General features: G+C 37.8%; 2 protein-coding genes across 4 annotated transcripts; one reads left to right on the top strand and one right to left on the bottom strand.

Moving 5' to 3' along the window:
• Positions 1-1,029: 1,029 nt before the first annotated feature.
• Positions 1,030-15,436, bottom strand: LIAS (lipoic acid synthetase). Of its 3 annotated transcripts, XM_065877449.1 has the most exons (11): positions 15,294-15,436; positions 13,979-14,151; positions 12,921-13,014; positions 11,914-11,994; positions 10,588-10,744; positions 10,444-10,501; positions 8,486-8,614; positions 6,188-6,333; positions 5,471-5,541; positions 4,630-4,741; positions 1,030-1,371 (listed from the first exon to the last, which is right to left on the bottom strand). In XM_065877449.1, exons 1-11 carry the CDS (start codon positions 15,336-15,338, stop codon positions 1,319-1,321), a joined length of 1,119 nt encoding a protein of 372 aa, XP_065733521.1. In that variant the 5' UTR covers positions 15,339-15,436; the 3' UTR covers positions 1,030-1,318. The 3 variants fall into 3 exon arrangements, with proteins under 3 accessions (XP_065733521.1, XP_065733522.1, XP_065733523.1); XM_065877450.1 differs by lacking the exon at positions 8,486-8,614 and having other exon boundaries at positions 1,319-1,371; positions 15,294-15,338; XM_065877451.1 differs by lacking the exons at positions 10,444-10,501; positions 10,588-10,744; positions 12,921-13,014 and having other exon boundaries at positions 1,319-1,371; positions 15,294-15,338.
• A 131-nt stretch (positions 15,437-15,567) lies between these two features.
• RPL9 (ribosomal protein L9) lies at positions 15,568-19,963 on the top strand. Its single transcript, XM_065877525.1, has 8 exons — positions 15,568-15,584; positions 16,035-16,081; positions 16,171-16,286; positions 16,873-16,968; positions 17,955-18,087; positions 18,950-19,030; positions 19,541-19,655; positions 19,933-19,963. The coding sequence occupies exons 2-7, from the start codon at positions 16,036-16,038 to the stop codon at positions 19,645-19,647; spliced, it is 579 nt and encodes a 192-aa protein (XP_065733597.1). The 5' UTR covers positions 15,568-15,584; position 16,035; the 3' UTR covers positions 19,648-19,655; positions 19,933-19,963.
• Positions 19,964-20,796: the final 833 nt, after the last annotated feature.

Genomic DNA, 20,796 nt, shown 5'->3' on the forward strand with positions numbered 1-20,796 from the left:
TCCATGACTCCCAATTTCACATATGTATCAAAACAGCTTCATCTTATCATTCACTATTTTTATGTGTAGTTGTTACAAATCTAAAACCTTAACATACATTTGTGCTAATAAAATGCCATTTTAATTATTTTACATTGGGATACCAAACATTTCATTTGACAAAATGACTCTTCTGCTAAAAGGTTTCATTACCAACTGCCTACACTGTGCAAAATTAGGAAACATCAGATTATGTTACAAAATCAGAGTCTGAAAAGTAATCCATTTTTCCGGTGAAATAATAGATTTTGAAGGAGGGTAGTTGCCAGAGATGTTAAAATGGAAAGTTGATAGGGTTAATTTTACACAGAAATATTTGTTAGGATCTATAAGGAAAGTGAGTCAAAGTATATATGGCTCCCTGAGTTAAAATGTAACTAATTTTCAAAGTTATGCATTTTATTAAAAAAAAATTAGTTCACTTATTTAAAACTTCAAAACAAAATTGGCTATCCAAATTACATATTTTATAATATTGCCATCTAAGTACTTCCTTTGTGAGATGTAGTAGAAAAACAGGATTCAGAGTCAAAAGATGAATTTGAGTTCTAGTACTTAGGAAAGAAATTCCTCATTCAGGTCATTACCATGATAGAACACAGCCACCTCACCAGAGTGGTGAGAGGAATGAAAGGAACAAATGGATAGTGCATGTGATGTAGCAAACTATTATAAAATGAGAGTTAATATTTTATTTTTAGATTATATTTCCCCATCTTGGACAACATCATGGTCTTGGTTTAATAGAGGTCCTAAATAAGCAATCAGCATAAAACTCTTCTGTAGGTCTAAAGTAGTCATATCAATGTGAAGAGTCAACACTGAAACTCTTAAGCCTTTCTACATTATTCCAACGATGTTATGCTATTATGCAAAGGACATATGCTACTTATAAGTAAACAGATACAATCTCAATCTATTTTGACTGTTTCATCACAGTATGTCATTTTTCAGAAATGAAACGTGACAATGATGTATAGAGGCTTAAAAGATTTTCTACAAGTTTTTAATGTATTGTTTAAACTACACTATTAACAGTAAACTCTTACAAAGATGTTTTATGATTACATCATAACAAGCAATTGTTTACTGGGACAAAGAAGATATGCTAAAAGACAAATGAATTATTATAATTAAATATGCACAGCTTATTGATATCTTTCGTAAAACAAAAAGACTGGGATATATCCACTGAAGTTTAGGCATTCTGCCATCACTTCTGTTACCAACTGGAGTCAAAGTTTTAAAATTCCTGTGATCTTGAATGTCTTGTTAAGTGTTAGAGGGCTTTTGTTTTTCTTTTAGCCACTAGACTTTTCAGGAAAAATTCACCTATTTAGGAAAAATAAAAATACATTAATAGCAATTTAAAGTAAATTTCAGAATAATTATACTTCAGTGTTTCCCTTTAAAGAAGACTTTTGTATTTATTGGTGTTTTTCTCTTTTCAAATCTCAATGGCAATAATTTTCTAACCTCACATATCCCCCATATCTTTGGTACTTTCCTCAACCATAATGCTTAGTCATTATTCTTTTTCTTTTAAAAGAGGTTTTTTTTCATAAATTTATTTATTGTTCGTTTTTGGCTGCATTGTATTTTTGTTGCTGCGCGCGGGCTTTCTCTAGTTGTGGTGACCGGGGGGCTACTCTTCGTTGTGGTGCGGGGGCTTCTCACTGTGGTGGCTTCTCTTGTTGTGAAGCACGGGCTCTAGGTGCGTGGGCTTTAGTAGTCGCAGCATGTGGGCTCAGTAGTGTGGTGCACGGGCTTAGTTGCTCCACGGCATGTGGGATCTTCCCAGACCAGGGCTCAAACCTGCGTCCCCTGCATTGGCAGATGGATTCTTTTTTTTTTTTAATTATTTGTTTAATTTATTTATTTTTGGCTGTTTTGGGTCTTTGTGGCTGTGCGCAGGCTTTCTCTAGTTGCAGTGAGTGGGGGGTACTCTTCATTGCGGTGCACCGGCTTCTCATTGCGGTGGCTTCTCTTGTTGCGGAGCACGGGCTCTAGGCACTCGGGCTTCAGGAATTGTGGCTCGCGGGCTCTGGAGCGCAGGCTCAGTAGTTGTGATGCATGGGCTTAGTTGCTCTGCAGCATGTGGGATCTTCCTGGACCAGGGCTTGAACCCGCATCCCCTGCATTGGGAGGCAGATTCTTAACCACTGCACCACCAGGGAAGCCCAGCGGGTGGATTCTTAACCACTGCACCATCAGGGAAGTCCCTAGTCATTATTCTTAAAAAACTTTTTCTATCACTACAATTTTTACCATTACTCTTTCTAGTAAAGAAATATTATGAAGGGTGACCCTGTTGTATCTGTGGGCTGCTTCTGTGCATTTATTCCACTTCATGTGCACCATCTATTCCTCATCACCGACAAAGTATTGCTGTTGGCACAATTCATTTCAGAGAGCAATTTTGCTGCATTATTAGCCTGGATCTGATGTTTATAAAACAGACCTTGCTGCAGTTGAGCAGATTCATTTGATGGCATCTCTTTAGCTTATTCCCCTCTAGGGAAGCAAGAGCTCTCATTTATAATGGGCTTGCTTTCTCTCCACCCCCTAAGACGTGCCTATGCACTAAGTTAGCTGCTCAGAGGGGGCACTTTCACTTTTCAGGTCATTAGGGTTCCATTTAGTCTATCACTGTTATAGCACGGCTCAAAGCTTATTGGCAGAGTTCAGCACTGCAGGCCCGACTTTATGAGGAGTCTGATGAACTTCTCTGCCATCTTAATACATGAGTAGAATTGTGATGATTGTATCTGTACATAATCACCAAGAATCCTATGACTCATAACCTTGCCAAGTAATGGAGAGAATAATCCGTGCTGCCCCATGCCTCATCTAAATCTGGTAAGAGTAGAACCATATTATCAGATCCTAATCCATCATCTAAATCTAATACTTTGACCTTTTACTGGTAATTTTAAAGGAATTAAAAAGTTTATAATTCACTTCCTCATAATTGTTAGAAATTTTCCTTACCAAAAACAAAAACAAACGAAACAAAAAACATACAAAAAAAACCCAAACCAACAAAATAAAAAGTCCTTTCAAATGACATTATTCTACTTTGACCACCCTGGAAGCTGATGTTGGTCCTATCCTTTATATATATTTTTAGCTTGCCAATAGTGCTCCTTAAAGAATAAATCACTTATCATTATTGGTTTCCAAAATTCCCACATCCTGTCAGTCAGTGTTGAATCAAATTCTTGGGTTTTATAACTAAGATAAGCTGTTGTTAGTTCATTAAAATGTCTTCAGTTTCTTTACAGGAACACACTGAATATTACTAACATCGGAACATTAATTTTTACAAATAGAATTTATGCCTAATTTTAACATATCTAGGATTTAGACGGCACTATGTAAGTCATTTAAAAGATCATTAATGGTATAACATGGTTTGGACATACCCAAAAAACAACTAGCTGTTTATTCTTGTAATGGCCATTACCACATGACTTTATCTCTTGAAAAAGGCTATTAGGACTTCCCTGGTGGCACAGCGGTTAAGAATCCACCTGCCAATGCAGGGGACACGGGTTTGATCCCTGGTCCAGGAAGATCCCACATGCTGTGGAGCAACTAAGCCCATGCTCCACAGCTACTAAGCCTGCGCTCTAGAGCCCATGAGCCACAACTGCTGAGCCTGTGCTCTAGAGCCCGTGAGCCACAACTGCTGAGCCCGCGTGCCACAACTACTGAAGCCTGTGCGCCTACAGCCTGTGCTCCGCTACAAGAGAAGCCACCGTAATGAGAAGGCTGTGCACCGCAATTAAGAGTAGCCTCCGCTCGCCACAACTAGAGAAAGCCCGTGTGCAGCGATGAAGACCCAACGCAGCCAAAAATGAATAAATAAATTAAAAAAAGAAAAAAAGAAACTATCTTTTATTTTTATAAGTCAGCTCAAGCTACTGATCAAAATAAGAGCCGAAATTACAGAGGTAAAAAAACTGCATTGTAGGACTTCCCTGGTGGCGCAGAGTGGTTAAGAATCTGCCTGCCAATGCAGGGGACAGGGTTCAATCCCTGGTCGGGGAAGATTCCACATGCTGCGGAGCAACTAAGCCCGTGCGCCACAACTACTGAGCCTGTGCTCTAGAGCCCGTGTGCCACAACTACTGAAGCCTGTGCACCTAGAGCCTGTGCTCCGCAACAACAGAAGCCACAGCAGTAAGAAGCCCATGCACCGCAAGGAAGAGTAGCCTCCGCTTGCCGCAACTAGAGAAAGCCCGTGTGCAGCAACAAAGACCCAATGCAGCCAAAAGTAAATAAATAAATTAATAAGTTAAAATAAATAATTGCACTGTAGATAATAAAATTACACTAAACATTTCCATAGGGAAAATAACCTTATGGATTTTTTTTCCTGTTGCTTCTGGGAGGAAAGACACAAAGATATTAATGCAAGCAGCAATGCTGTCAAATAGATACTTACCCTTACGGAGCAAAGTTCCTAAAGATATTTCAGGAAAAAAAAAATTTTTTTTCTTCCCCACAAAAGACAACCACAGCTATTATCATTTTAATGTGGAAAATTACAGACTAAATAGAACCATGCTCTGCAGTCTAACTTACCTGCTTTATATGAAGAACGCACCAGAGGGCCACTTGCAGTGTAATGAAATCCAAGTTCATTTCCTACTTTTTCCCAGTATTTGAACTTTTCAGGAGTAATGTATTCTTCAACCTAGATTTAAAGAATTAATTCTAGATTCTAGAATTTTCCTAAATCATTTCGGTTCTATACAAAAATCTACTTGTTGGCTACTCGGTCAGAATGTAATTATAGTGAAATTAGAGAATAGGGGAAACATATCAATTTGGAATTATATTAGCTATTCCAAAAGGGAAAGAAAATGAGACTATTTGTAGAGATTATATATCTGTATCATTCCTTTATTGACCAACAGGTACAATCAAAAATTAGCTACACCTATTTCTATAAGATTCCTGACAGAAAAAAAAAAAAAAAAGATTCCTGAGGACAAGACTGTGTTACTCATCTTGTATCTTCTGCTCGGCACTGTGTCTGGCACATGGTCACTACTCAGGAAATGTTTTTTGAATGAATGAATAAATGTCCAATATAGAAATAGAGAGACCTACTTTTCTTTCTTACTTCACCTCTGGCTCTCATATAATTCTAAAACAAATCACAAGATCACCAAGTGTGAATGAACACGACTTTCCAACTTAAAAATTTTTTTCCTGAAGGTCACTTAAGTTATACAATTTTGGACGCAGCAAATAAATGCCAGTGTAGCTGCTTTATGCAGATAATAAAATGGAAACTGGAACTTAGAAATATACACAGAACACTACACTAAAAAGCCAGCAGCTTCTTAATTTTACCTAAAGAAAATAAAGATTTAATTCAAATTACCATTAAACACTTGGCAATTTATGGTAGTTGTACCTTAAGGTGGCGCTTTGTTGGCTGCATATATTGTCCTAAGGTCAAACAGTCCACATCTGCTTCACGAAGTACTACAGGAAAAAAAGCACACGTTGCATTAGCAGATGTTTTTACAATGCTAACTGTATGCATTGTTGTAAAGAGCAGCTTTTAATTATTATTTGAACTTATTACTCTTTGCACCAATAAATAACTGTAAGTTGGCCAAGGATCTTCAGGTAAAATAAAAGCTTTCATATTTTAAAATTTAAGAAGTGCAAGAATCACAAAGCAAATGGATTTAATGGACTAAGGTTCAGCGAAGTCCAAAGCACACCATGTTGTGTAACAATTCTATAAGTAAGCACTTCCTCAAAGGCCTGAATTCATCCTAGTCATCTTTGGATTGTCAGTGCTTGACAGAGCTCCTGGTACCTGGCTGGACTCTTTAAAAACTGTCTAATGAGTGAATAAGTGGACAAAATCATGTTTTTAGTTGATGAAAGGCTAAGAAATAAAATGGGATGCAAATTTCATATCCTGAGCATCCTGTACATCATTCCATGAAGTTTTAAGAAAACATACTTCCTTTCCTGCTGTTTACAACATATACTATACATATGTTCTCACTGGCACTTTCACTGAGACTATGGAGAAAGCATAACAGGTCCTTCAAAGTGGGACTCCTGCTATTACTCAAATTAAATGGAAAAGAGTTTTCATTTTCAATTTATTTACCTTTCATCGTTGCATATACTTGCTCGTCATTCTCACCTAAACCCAACATTATAGATGTTTTAGAAATAACATCAGGTCGAACTTCCTTGGCATGTTTCAGTATGCGTAGAGACTGGTCAAAATTGGCCCGGGGATCACGAACCTTCCTTGAAAACAGCAAAGCTGTTGTCAGCATGAATAACCACAAGCTCAACTAAGTACATAATTATGCAAGCAACCTGAAAGACCAGAAAAGTACATTCTGGACATTATGCTACATCATATGGTTCAATGGTAACATTTTTGCACAAATGCCTAAGTGCTACTTTAGGAAAGAAAATCAGGCTTCACTAGGCCCCCAACTCTGTTGACTTTTCAGGCCTTTCAAGCCTGGGGCAGAGAAAATGAGAATGGAAGTAATGAATGAAGTAATTCATTTTATGAATTACTCATTGAGAAACCAGGATTCCGAAGCTGAGAATAAGTGATTAGAAGAGTAGTCAAGAGAGAAGGGGAAAAGTGGAAGAAAATCTCGATACTGAACAAAGAAAAAACCATTTACCCTGAACCATTTCAGAGGAATGAAACTTTTATGTTCATTTCTAAAGACTAAGCTGCCCTCTGCTGGTAAGTATATAGCTTGACATCTCTTAGGTAAAAAAACACATGATTCTGGAATTTTCACTGCAAAGGATAATGTTTTTTATTTATTATTTTTTAAAATCAATTAATTTAATTTTTGGCTGTGTTGGGTCTTCGTTGCTGTGCGTGGGCTTTCTCTAGTTGTGGTGAGTGGGGGCTACTCTTTGTTGCAGTGCACTGGCTTCTCATTGCAGTGGCTTCTCTTGTTGCAGAGCATGGGCTCTAGAGCACAGGCTCAGTAGCTGTGGCGCACGGGCTTAGTTGCTCCGCAGCCATGTCGTATCTTCTGGGACCAGGGCTTGAACACGTGTCCCCTGCATTGGTAGGTGGATTCTTAACCACTGTACCACCAGGAAGTCCCGGATAATGTTTTTAAAATGAAAACAGAGAAACTGGCACCCACTGGTGGTGGTATCATGAGATATGACAGGGTTGGAACAGGCTGTGTGCTAGACTTCAACAGGGGCCAAACCAACATGGCTTAAATGGATAAGGCCCAAAGGACACAAAGTTGGTGATGTTAAATCAGCCTTCATTTGAATTCTAATGTACCTTTATTCTGTGTAATTGATTTATTGTTATGGTTGTTATTTTTAATCAGAGACCAGTTCACAGGGAAGAGAGGAAACAAATTAATAAATTTTAAAATAATCACAGAGACTTCTCTGGTGGTCCAGTGGGTAGGACTCCATGCTCCCAATGCAGGGGGCCCAAGTTTGATCCCCGGTCGGGGAACTAGATCCCACATGCATGACACAATGAAGATCCCTCATGCAGCAACTAAGACCAGGTACAGCCAAGATAAATAAATAAATAAATATTAAAACACACACACACACACAATTGATAATAAGGAAATTACTTTTTGGAAGTTATTTCTCCACTGAATTCAAGTCATGCTCCCTAATATATTTATGATTTAGTGGAAATCCTGGTTATTGTTTATCCTACTTCTTTCTTTAACACAGAATAATGTATAGAACCTAATAAAATCACTATCAAATGCTTTACTAAAATAATGAAAATGAATTAATCTTGCCCAAAATTTTTCATTTTTCTGAAATATGAATGTACTTATTGATGTAGAATAACAATCTGTAATTATTCCTAACTACTAAAATCATTAGGAAGAGTAAGACAGCATAGTATCTACTTTTTAAAAGAGATCTGAAATACATCTGAGTGTACTAGGTTTTTCTTCAGCATCATTTACTGCATATATTATTGCCAAGTGGATAGTTAAAAGTCTTTTTTTAGAACTACAATCAAAGCAATTGCTCAAGTAAGTTTTTCTTCTTGAAAACTGTTCTTTGAAAAAAACAGCTCATTGGTACCTGCAATGATACTTTACAAAAAAAAAAAAGAAAGAAAAAAAAGATGCTCATTATGTGTGTGTGTACCAAAACGTATACACACATGTATAAATATATAAGTATATATATTACACTTAGATGTTAGTAATTGATACTACTAGGTGGAAATATTATGGGTGATGTTTACATTCTTTTTGTTGGCTACATTTTTTAATTTTTCTGCAATAGACATATGTTGTTTTTGTTTAAAAACAGAGTTCACTTTATAAAAGCGAATTACAAAGGTCTCCCCTGAAACAAGTGAGAAAATGTAGCAGATTCTGACCCTCCAAACTTCCCAACATTACTCTGTATATGAAATCACCTTTGTAATTCTGGAACTGTTTCTATATTATGTGCATACACATCTAATCCTGACAGAGCAACTTTTTCTATTGCTTTAAGATCTCCTCGGAAATCAGGGGTGAGACATTCCACAAGGATTTTCGGATTCCTAGGGTGAAAAAGAGATAAGTGTCAAACTGAGGAAAAGAATTGACATAACTGTTGATCAAAATAGAAGTCACCAGTACTCATTCAGTATCAGTTTCAACACGGTAAGCTTTAGAACCTTGCCAAGAATAGCATGAACACAGACGTTTATATATGAACTGTTAAATGAAAAACAAACAAAAAAACCCCCCAAAAAACCAAACAAACCTATAACATCAAATAATATGCACACTGTGGTTAAAACACATCTGCATGTAAATAATGATCAGAATAAATTTTGGTAAATTTTGGGATTATATAGAATTTTAAACTTTATTAAGTAGGTATTAAAAAATTGTTTAAAGGAATTAAAATACAAATATAAAACATTAAATATAAAATAACCTTTGTATTTTTTTAGAAAATAAATTGGGATATCTCTTATGTGAACGCAAATATTAATTCCTTTAATTCTGCATTCTTTTAAAATTCATGAATAGTGCCCTCCTCGCGTCCTCTAGACAAATATTTCACAAGTGCTCTGACCTTTAAAAACTATCTTCTGAGTTGCTGAGTCATGAGCTTTGCTTAAATGAAATACAAGCTAAACATTAATCTTCCTATTTATATTCTGGCTATATTTATGCATTCAAGCATTAAAATATGAACTAGGTCATAAAGCTGTTCCCTTTGACAAGTAGTAGAAATGACTGGGAAACTAAAACTTTTTCACAAACCCAACTGCAAAGTTTTTTTTGGAGCTGTTTCATGCGAGAACAGATGTAGAAAGGACCACATACACACCCTCCCATGGATACAAGAGATGTTCAAAGAACACAAAACTCACTGTTTTTTTAACTACAAGTTGAGACTCATTAGTAGTTTGTCAGATCAATTTTGTGGGTGGCAAACAAAACTTTTTTTAAATGAACTATAAAAAATTAAAATAGAAAATATTGGGGGAATCACTGAAAAAATATTTACTGAGGGTGCTAGACTAGTACTGAGCTGTAGAAAATAAGCATAGGACTCTCCTGGTGGTGCAGTGGTTAAGAATCCGCCTGCCAATGCAGGGGACATAGGTTTGAGCCCTGGTCCAGGAAGATTCCACATGCCGTGGAGCAACTAAGCCGGTGCACCACAACTACTGAGCCTGCGCTCTAGAGCCCGCAAGCCACAACTACTGAAGCCTGCGCACCTAGAGCCCATGCTCCACAACAAGAGGAGCCACCGCAATGAGAAGCCCACACAGCACAATGAAGAGTAGCCCCCGCTCGCCACAACTAGAGAAAGCCCGCGCAGCAATGAAGACCCAACGCAGCCAAAAATAATTAAAAAAAATAAACTCCTTTTTAAATGCTTTTTAAATACATAGAATTTACATGTTAATAAAATGTGAGTTATGGGTGAAATTCCCAGGGCATATCAATAGTGATAAAATTTATATCAAGATTACATATTTTAACAATGTGGGAGTTTATCTCATCCTAACTTCTTCTAGATGATGGTTTATTTAAATCAGTGCTAGGAAGATTAGTTTTATACTTCTTATAAAATTACTCAAAGTTTAGACTGATACTCAAATATGAAGGAGGGGCTCTATAGACTAAAGGTCCATGAATAAGTTTGTGTCCCTACATCCCTAAAATTTCTGCAAATATGTATCTGTATGTTTGAATACGACTTTTCTGGAGAAAAGACCACATAATTTCCAGCAGATTATGAGACAGGTTTATAATCCCCACAAAAGGTTAATAACCACTGCTTTAAGGTAAAGACCTAAAATAAACTGAATTTACATGGATCAAAAGTCCTTAAATTACACAAGCAAATGCAAAAACAAGTAAGTACCTTTCCTTTAAGTAAGACACAGTCTTTGCAAAGTGCTCAGCTCCTCCATCAGGCATATCTAGAAACAAAAGAGTCCATTGCTTAAGATGATGTCCTAACTTGATAAGAGCCAATTTCTGGAAGAGGTAATGATGATGCACTAACCATCTCGATCCACAGACGTCAGGACTACATAATCCAGACCCCACTCTGCAATTGCCTTTGCAGTATTGTAGGGCTCATTGGCATCCAGTGGAGGTGGATTTCTTGCAGTCTTAACAGAACAAAATCTACAACCTCTTGTACATGTGTCACCCATCAACTAGAATAGAGATGTTACAATTTAAATCAAATAAACAGATGACTTAGAGAATGTAATGTTAAGGGAATAAAACTGCAATGAATGTATAAACTTTGATTCTGTTTTTAAGAAATTTAAAACATTCAAAGCTAAACAATACAGTTAAGGAATACAAACATATATGGTAAAACTAAAGAAAAAGAAAGGCAAGGGATAAAACCAGAGATCTCCATTATGGAGTATTCAGAATCACTCCTTCCTTCAAGAATTAACATTGCATAACTTAGATAAACTCTCTGCTTGGCTCTGTATTATTCCAGAAGGAGCTCTATCTCATAAGAATCCCCAGCTTCTCGTCTAAATAGTCTCTTGCTGATATAACTCAACAGTTTATCAGACATTCCCCAGATAAGTATGAACTTTCAGTTGCACATAATTTATATTTAACCCAATACTTCAATCTCCAAACTCCTCTGTATAAATAATATGGTAGATTGCATTGTTAATCCCATTTCTTACTCTATCATATTAAGATTATACATCTCACCCACTGCCATGTAACTTGCAGGACCCGCCTACTTGGGGAGGAAGTTATGTCTCTACTCCCACTCATGCTTGGCTTGAGTGGCTTATTTTGGCCAATAGAATGATAGCAGCCATGATGAAGCAGAAACCTCAAATGTGCATGGATGGCTTGCCCTCTTGTGCTCCTTCCATCCTCCATGATAAGAATATGCCTTGGAGAGCCACCGGTCCATGAATAAAGCTCTCTAGAGCAGACCTGAATCCAACCTACTTCCTGGAGTCCAGCTTAGCCCAGTCAAGAACAGATGAACACAGGCCAACTGAAAAGTCCCATGAGGGAGAAAAATAAATGCTTATTATTTAAGGGGCAACATGAATAACAAGTTAAGCCAACATGAAGAACATTTCCAAAAATTAATAGAAGAGATATGTCAAGGCAGCACATGATTAACCATCAGGTAGATGGAAGAATCAATAACAGACTTATTCAGAGAAGGGTGAGATCATAACAGCCTGGATTATTCTGTCGGGTTTTTTCCCACATTTCTCATAAACTCATATGTAACAAGAAATCTGATCAGAGGTTCATAATGTACATTTGTAGGAGAAAGACACAAAACATTTCCTTTCAGTCTCTAGACTTTAGAATTTGAGGCTGGGCTTACCATGATTGTGGCAGTGGCAGTGGCATGTTCTCCGCCCCCCCAACACTCTCTAATATTGGGACATCGAGCTTCCTCACACACCTGTGGGTAAAAGGGAACTGAATACGGTCAGGTTGAAAATACTTACCAATTGAGCAAATTAGTCAACAGGCATGTTTACACTATCCATTCTTCACAGCATATTTATGAAGAAATTCACTATTCGAAAATGCTGTTAAAACTGTCGAAGTATATAGATATTAGGATTCCATTTTTAAATTAAAAACTATATGAAGGTGGCTTCCCTCGTGGCGCAGTGGTTAAGAATCCGCCTGCCAATGCGGGGGACACGGGTTCGAGCCCTGGTCCGGGAAGATCCCACATGCAGCGGAGCAACTAAGCCCGTGCGCCACAACCACTGAGCCCGGGCGCCTAGAGCCCCGAACCTCGCCACTGCAATGAGAAGCCCATGCACCGCAACGAAGAGTAGCACCTGCTCGCCACAAGTAGAGAAAGCCCACACGTAGAAACGGAGACCCAACGCAGCCAAAAATAAATAAGTAAATTTTAAAAAAAAAACAAAAAAAACCCTATATGAATGTATATATTTTACATGTGCAAATAAAAAGCCCTGCAAGGGTATATGTTGAACAGTTAAAGTGGTATAACAGTTAAACATTTGAGATTGCACATAGGATGCTTCACATTTAATATACCCTTTCCAACAAGCATGTACTTAATTTGTAATATAAAACACACAAAAACCCTCATTCCCGAAATTGCAGAAAACATTTTTTTTTGTTTGTACTGTTAAATGAAAGGTTAAAAAATACAATTACTTTTTGTTTCTCTTGCAGGGAAAATAATCTTTAAATGTATTTCCTTTACTGAGAGTAATGTATCACTAAACATCTTTATTTACTTTCCTTGCTATTTTTGATATGTATTTTATTAATTTTTAAGTTACATATATATGGAAAAATTACGGCTTCTGGTAAAGAGGGATATTTAACCCTCTGATAACTTACTGTATGAAGATTTAAATTCCGCAATGTATTTTTCAGTTTATTGTAATTTTTCCCCATGGGAATCTCTGTCTTTAGCCATGGAGGTAGTCTTAACCTGAGGAAAGCCAAATATAACTATACATTAACAAGTATGTTCCCAAATAATCACACAGCTTTGAAGTTACTCTGCTCTATTACAATTCCTAGTTAGGAATTTTCCCCCCATAATCCTGGATTAACTCTTTTAATTTCTGCCATAGGAGTAATAACAGAGAATGAAATTTAGATTTGCTCAAACCACTTTAGAAAACACCTATAACTGTGTCTAGCAGGGCACTGTGCTCATGTCTACTTTTGCAAAGGCACAGAGTAACACCATCCCAATAAAAAAATGAAGAAGCTTTTGAACATCTCATTCCCTAAAAAATAATACTGACAAAAAGTTCTATATTTGTTCAGATTAAGGAGAGACCCCCACAAGTGGACTTTCTGCTCTACATTCTAGATTTTGATAGTTATGAAGTGGAAAAAAATCTAAAATTTTGAGTGAAGACTACATTTCCTCAGGTTCCCTTTGACTTCCACCCACTTGTGATCTATAAGTTGCTAGGTAAAGTATCTCCCAATACAATTTGCTCTCTGCACTAAATTCCCTTACAATTCTTTTAAACTAAGGCATGCTATCCATAGATCATATGTACATTGACTAGGCGAAGCAACAAGTTAGATCACCGACACCCAGTAACAATGAAAAACTTATTAAAGTGTAATAGACTAGTAACAAGGTGATAATCTCTGCTCTCTGAAGAAATTTGTTGCTGGGTGGAAAATGGGAGATGGTGGTATAGGATGGCTAAGTCCTAGGAAGGTTGAAGAAAAACTGTCAGAGGGCAGAGAGAAAAGAAATAGATTCCAACAATCTCACCTATTCACCTATTCTGTTTGTTATCACTTCTTTCTAATGATGTTTAGCTAAATTTAACAAGCTGATTAAAAATATAGCCTAGGGCTTGGTTATATCTGAAAATGATGCACTATGAAGAAATGGGACATTAAAATTACCTCAAAATTTCAATTACCTTTCTCCTTTCTGGCGTTTTAAGTCTCCTTTATATTCGTCCCAGGTGCTCTTGTCTGCTAGATCACCAGATACAAAATCTTGAAGGTCTGGTCCATTCTGCAAAAATTTCTTTTTTTTATCTGGCAAGGAACTTACTTCTCTGACTGGACTGCATAAATATCTTCCAAATACCTAAACAAAGGGTTCATTATGACATTTATTTAGTGGGGTTTGGAATAACTTAGTTTTAACCTATTTTAATACCTAAAAGAGTAAAGCCCAGAGAACTGATTCAGAAATTATGTCAAACTATTTACAAGCTCTGTGTAGGAGCTGAGAATCTAAGATTAAGGAGGACCCAAGGGGAACAAACCAAACCTAAAGGAGAATGGGAGCTGACCATTTCCTGCTGGATTTAGAATAGATTTGGAAACCACTGGAACTGGCTAACATGCCACACTTTTCATGTAACCCATTTAGGTACTAAAAGTCTGTTTTTCAAGTTTAAATTGCAATAAGGGAGAAGACGCTACAGCTTTGAATTTTCTATTCCTGACTTGAGTCAAGGACGTTTAAATGAAATTTGAAGTAAATCTCTCTGCTTTGGACTTTGGATAAGCATATGTGTTAAAACGTAGAAGTGCTCAACTAGTTTCACAGAACTTGAAGAAGGGAAACCAAACCTAATGTTTTTTTTTTTTTTTTTTTTTTTTTTTTCCAAACCTAATGTTTTAATTTTCTAGGTTACATTCTGTGTTTAAAGAAGGAAGTCACTCAATATGTATTTGACCATAAGAAGCCATTGGCTTCTAGATGTGAACACACACGGACAAGACAGCCAAAACACTAAAAAATTCAAGTCAGTACTTATAAAGCAAAAGAACCTTCAAGAATTAAAAAAAAAAAATACAGTGCCTATTAATGCTGCACGATTGCTACTGTACTTGCCCAGGTCTCCCACTCGAGTCTAGAGCATAGATTTGGGTTCTAATTGCCCAAACTGGTGTCTAGTACACAAGAGCTCAACACAAAGTAGTAATCTGGAGTGCTCACCGCAGTGGTCCTATAACGCTCCAATAAATACAGAGTACAAATCACTGATACGCAGAAAAAAAGCTCTCAGTGCCAGCCCGAGAGACCTATAAACAAACCAGTACCAGAGACTTAACCTCGTTGGGGTGTCGGAAGAAGTAAATGAGATACCACAAGAAAAATGTTTAGAACAGTACGTGGCTCGAAGTAAACACTCAGTAAGTGCTGGCATTATTGGGCGCTCTAAAGGGATGGGAGCCCCCTCCACCCCACGCCCGCACCCTGCTCGCCCCGCAGCTCACCCGGGGGTCCACGGTGCGGACCACGCCCCCGCAGCGTAGAGACATCCCTCTCTTTTTTTTCTAGCAGTGCCGAGCGATCACTAATTCCCGGGAAAAAAAGATGGAAAAACCGTCACTCGATTTATGACCGACCAGCTGAGCCACACCTGACCCTGTGGAACCTGCGCTGCTCCGCGATTGGCTGCTTTAGCCTAGTAGCGTCGCGCGCTTATGACGCCATACGCAGTACTCTTACGGCCTATAAGAACGTGATGACGAAAGACGCTCTCTCTTTGCCGCATCTACTGCGAGGTGAGGTTGGTTACTGTAATCGGTGGGCCTTGGGAATCTGAAGCCATCGGCTCAGGGAAAGCCAGCGGCGCCAGTCTGCCCCTCGGAAACCCTATTTTGGTTGTCTTCCCACGCGGCGAACGCCGTATGAATTTGGTGGCGATGGTATTCGAGCCCTGTGCTGGGCTTTTAGGCCTACTCCCGCTCCACAGCCTTGCCGGGATGGCGCCGGCTTGATGGAAGTCCCAGGGTTGCGTTGAGCGGGAGTTGGCCCGTTCGGCTTATAACACCCGCAGAGGAGCTGCTCCTTCCAGGCCAGAGCGTAGTGGGGGCCGCTCTCCCTGTTGGTCCTCCTGTATCCTTCCCGGGATTTTTGCCTGCGGTCTCCGGTAGGAGTGGAGGTCCGTGCATCGTAGTTTGGTCGAAAACAGGTCCTCTGCGGCCTTCTTACCCCAAGTGTTTGTGTTTCAGAATGAAGACCATTCTCAGCAATCAGACTGTCGACATTCCAGAAAATGGTACGAGACTTGGTGCTTGCATTTTTCTTACATCTTTACTACACGCTCTATACCTTGTTCCGAGACCTCACGAATACGTTCTCTCCTAGTCGACATTACTCTGAAGGGACGCACAGTTATTGTGAAGGGCCCCAGAGGCACCCTGCGGAGGGACTTTAATCACATAAATGTAGAACTCAGTCTCCTTGGGAAGAAAAAGAAGAGGGTGAGTTTTTGTTTTTTGACACTTCAGTTGCTTGTTTGGAAGGTTGTGATTTAAGAGCATCAAATTGGGTTGCTTTTAAAATTATGGAATTGAGGTTCAGTGTTTTAACTTAAAATTTGGTGTCCAGAAGTGTAACTAGTTTCGGTGTTGTTGCTTCAGTGAAATTGGAAAACGAGATTCTGAACAGAGTGTTATAAAAGATCAATACTAGTAGTTGTCATTTGTATCAAGTATTATTGCTGTTACAAGTTAAGTTTATTTTTCTTCTGATTGTTTTGTAAGAATCTTAGGAATGCAGCAGTAGATCTTTTAAATCTGGTATTTTAGTTTTCCAGGAGTGAAGTTTGATGCAGCTTCTACAAAACTTGTGTTCTGGGTTTTCATTCCTTTGTGAAGTAGTAGTGTACCTATAATGTACAGTAACAAAAATGTGAATTGAGGGCTTTGTGGTTTAATTTTTCCTTGAAAATCGTGTTTTAATTTGGGCAAATAATAGAATCTAGAGTACTTACTGTGAATAAATGGACTTTTTTCCAAGCCTACTTACTACCGGAAAGAATTTTCTAAAGTTTTTGTTCTGTTACAGCTCCGGGTTGACAAATGGTGGGGGAATAGGAAGGAACTGGCCACTGTTCGCACTATCTGTAGTCATGTACAGAACATGATCAAGGGTGTTACACTGGTAAGCAGGTTAACCAGACTACTTTGTTTTGGAAGGGGAGGTTTCTCAGCTGTGATTTATGTATGCAACATAAATGTCTCCTGCAGAGAATAGGTTATGCATGTAACTTAGTGAGTTATGTGTACTTATTAAGTACGTGGGAAAAAGTGATCTTGGCAAATGTGTTTAATAGGCATTCCTGGGTCTTAGGATTAAGTGATGTGAGTAAAGATTGAGTGATAAATAAGAGTAAAGACCAGATGGTCTTAATAGTATGCTGATGGTGTTTTTTCCACACAAAATAGGACTCATCTTCAAGGTGCATTTTTTATATATATATAAAAAATGTAACATACGGGGTAGGCTTTGGTTTCTTGTTTTATCCCTGTCACCACCAGGACCTCTTGTAGGGATAGAAAAAGGTGGACCTAATTTCTGAGCTCCTTGTCCATTTCCTTAAAAACATACCAGGTTAGGTTCCTTGAGGGCAGGGGGCCTGTCTTGGTGTCATCAGTTCTTGGAATCTGGCGTACCTTAGTAACCCAGTATGTTAGCTTGATGTCCAAGATGAAGGGCTTTGGGGTTCTCCTTTAATGGGAAACTAGCATTGTTTACTGTGGGCATAGCAGGTGGTAAAATACATGCTTCCTTAAGGAGCTTCACAGTCCAGTGAGGAGACACAGAAACACATGTTTTTGTGTAAAATTGTTGTAAGGCTTGGTATAGGTGATACATTTTACAAAACCTTGACAATGAGTGCTGCATGAGAACTGTTTCAGTTTCTTTTGTCAGGAAGGAGGAAATTTTCCTCTAAAGTCTCCATTGATAATTTCTAGAGATTTGGTCATTCTTTTCTAGGTGCAGGGAGGGAGACAGCCTTGACAAATATGTAAATGTTCCCTATAAAAGGGCAACCTCTACTTGGTTTTCAGAGAAAAACTGGAAATCCTATCTTTCAAATTTCTCAGCATTGCTAATAGTTTGTTTATTTTGTTTATTTAACCTAGGGCTTCCGTTACAAGATGAGGTCTGTGTATGCTCACTTCCCCATCAACGTTGTTATTCAGGAGAATGGTTCTCTTGTTGAAATCCGAAATTTTTTGGGTGAAAAATACATCCGCAGGGTTCGGATGAGGCCAGGTATGGTTTAGAAATTTTCTTTCTACTTGTGAAGGCTGGTATTTTGGGTTAGCTATAAATAAGACCAGATTTATTTCAGAATTATCCAGTTTGATTATGGCTTTGTATCATATTTATATCAGTTGTGGTTCTTGAAGGCTTACATTTGGGGTAGTTTGCAGGCCATGGGAGCTGTGGTTGGTTTTGCAAACTGAAATCCAAAAAAAGACCCATTTGAAAAGAGGTTAATACCTAGATTTCCTAGTTTCAGGTCTCAGCTCTCACTGTCAACCTTGGGCAGATTGCCTCTAGCTCATTTTACTCATCTGTAAAATTGGGAACCTCTCATGATTAAATGACTTGAAATGCGTTTTAAAAATAGTTATTGTCTGATGCATAGTTAACACTGAAGCATTAGAAAGTTTTAAAACTTAGTGCTCTTGATGCTTTTTGATTCCCTTGAATTGTGGGGGTGAGAAGAAGGGATTGTACCAATTAATGGCTCTACAGAAATATTACTTGATAGTTGCTATGGTCAGCAGTACTTAATGAGAACCCTTAGGTGAAAAATGAGCTTTGAAGGATACCAAATATACAGTAGAAGTAAGACTGGATACAAATCCTTGTACAGCTAAATCCTACTAGCTGGATACCTTTTTCTCATACTCCTTAATTGAATCATAGTCTGTAATCAGTCTGGGACAGATTCATTCAAGCAGGAATACAAGATTGGGCCCAGATAATACAGATTCTGTTACAAAACAATTCTTTTGGTGTGTGGAATTTTAAATGGAATAAATTGCTACTTAATTTAAGTATTTTAAATAATGCTACAAATCTTATCTTACGTTGACACTATGCATATGCTCTCTTACCTTTTTAGGTGTTGCTTGTTCAGTATCTCAAGCCCAGAAAGATGAGTTGATTCTTGAAGGAAATGACATTGAACTTGTGTCAAATTCAGGTTTGTATGTTTACTGTGCCTGATTACGCCCATAAAATCTTACCTAAATCTTGTAGTTGAATACATGATATATGTTCTTTTAGTGAGCTTTTCTCTTTTTTTTTTTCATCCGTTTATTTACTTACAGTGTTCCGTGGGGAGTTTGTAAAGACACTGGTCAGTCAGTTAAAAACAGACCTGGGAACTCTGTGTACAGAAAAACAATTAAACATGTGAAGGCACAAAAGAAAAGACTCTTAAGTACATTGGATATTAATAGGGACAAAAGGACTCAAGTTTAATTTGTTATACCTCTAATAGAGCAATCAAACATAAGTAACTAAATTTAAAAAATTACGGGGAAGGAGAGAGAAATGAGGTAGACAAAAAGATTGGTGAGTTTTTTTAAATTGTGGGACTCTAATAAACTATCCCAAAGATACTTGGGTTTTGGGTATATAGCATATAATAAAATACTTGCTTATGATTTGGGTTTGGCTGATAAAATAATTGCCTTTTTCACTCTTACAGCTGCTTTGATTCAGCAAGCCACAACAGTAAAAAACAAGGATATCAGAAAATTTTTGGATGGTATCTATGTTTCTGAAAAAGGAACAGTTCAGCAGGCTGATGAATAAGATCTGAGGTAGGTTCTTGTAATGTCCATATAAATTTTATTAACTGCTTTAGTTGGGGGTCTTAATTGATTAAGAGACTTAAACTGGAGGTGTAGCAAAGGTAGAAAATGGAGACCTGCATTCTGGAACACAGTAAATTTGGCAGAATAAGAGATAGAATTGATGCATTTTTACTATGAACCAGTAAGTCATAATTTTAAAGTATGTTTTAGATGATTCAGAGTAGAACTTTTCTGGGCAAGGATATTGATGGAGATTTACTGACATTTTCATTTCTTTTTACAGTGATCCAGTTACAGAAACCGCAAGAGGCCAGGCTCATATGTGATATTTTAAAAATGAATAAAAGCCCTTTTGACTTGAGACGTTTTCTTAAATTGATTACCCTTTCCAACTATTTGGCTAGTAAGCAGCTAAGTAAATTCTAGTGTGCTAAGAACAACAACAGTAGGAATAGGAGGGGTTTTTTTAGTAAGACTTAATGGGAGAAGTGGTTTGAAGGAATAGCAAGGGTATTTCAGGCAAGAGGAATATGGGTATCAGTGACTGGCAACACTGTGGTTGTTCATTATTGGATGAAGAACTTTGGGAGATGTCCTGAAGGTATGTGTAATTTTGCAGAGGCACGAATTTGAGTATTTGTGAGGGCAAGTGCCTGAGTCGCAGTAACCTTGTGTGAAAAAGCAGCTGAGAAGTAATACAGTCTTAGTAAGAATTAGAAGATGGAGTTAATTTATATTCATGATAAACATGGTTGCTGTGGCCCAAGGTTCTCTGTTTTAGCGTAATTTCAGCCATTTACTCCTATGTCCTAGTCCTTGATATCTAAAAAAAACTTACAACCCTTCCATAGTCTCTTCATTCCATGTGTCATGCTTTAGATGCACTACCGTACTAGACTGTCTTAACTCAATAGGACTGCCTCTAAATCTCTTCCTTGATAGAAACTCCAACTTTCTGATTTCTCAGGCAAAACTTAACATTCAAGTTTGATTTCTCTAACATCCTGTGTGTCTAGTCTGTTAGAAAAATCTGTGGGCTGTGCCTTCAAAGTAAGGTATGTTCAGGGCCTAAGCAAGGAAAAGTAAAACCCATTTGGAGCATAAGGATATTAAAAGATCTTCATTTAGATAAGTGAAATTAATTTTT

This window comes from Phocoena phocoena, chromosome 5 (assembly GCF_963924675.1).
Source record: "Phocoena phocoena chromosome 5, mPhoPho1.1, whole genome shotgun sequence".
Classification (NCBI taxonomy): domain Eukaryota; kingdom Metazoa; phylum Chordata; class Mammalia; order Artiodactyla; family Phocoenidae; genus Phocoena; species Phocoena phocoena.

What these genes read in the sequence shown, in the direction of transcription:
- RPL9 (XM_065877525.1), top strand. Translation starts at nt 16,036, where the DNA reads ATGAAGACCATTCTCAGCAATCAGACTGTCGACATTCCAGAAAATG. An exon ending in TGTCGACATTCCAGAAAATG is followed by an intron (nt 16,082 to 16,170) that starts GTACGAGACTTG and finishes GTTCTCTCCTAG; the next exon opens with TCGACATTACTCTGAAGGGA. An exon ending in TGAACTTGTGTCAAATTCAG is followed by an intron (nt 19,031 to 19,540) that starts GTTTGTATGTTT and finishes TCACTCTTACAG; the next exon opens with CTGCTTTGATTCAGCAAGCC.
- LIAS (XM_065877449.1), bottom strand. Translation starts at nt 15,338, where the DNA reads ATGTCTCTACGCTGCGGGGGCGTGGTCCGCACCGTGGACCCCCGG. An exon ending in GGAATTTAAATCTTCATACA is followed by an intron (nt 11,995 to 12,920) that starts GTAAGTTATCAG and finishes TTTTACCCACAG; the next exon opens with GTGTGTGAGGAAGCTCGATG. An exon ending in AGTATATGCAACGATGAAAG is followed by an intron (nt 5,542 to 6,187) that starts GTAAATAAATTG and finishes TTTTTCCTGTAG; the next exon opens with TACTTCGTGAAGCAGATGTG.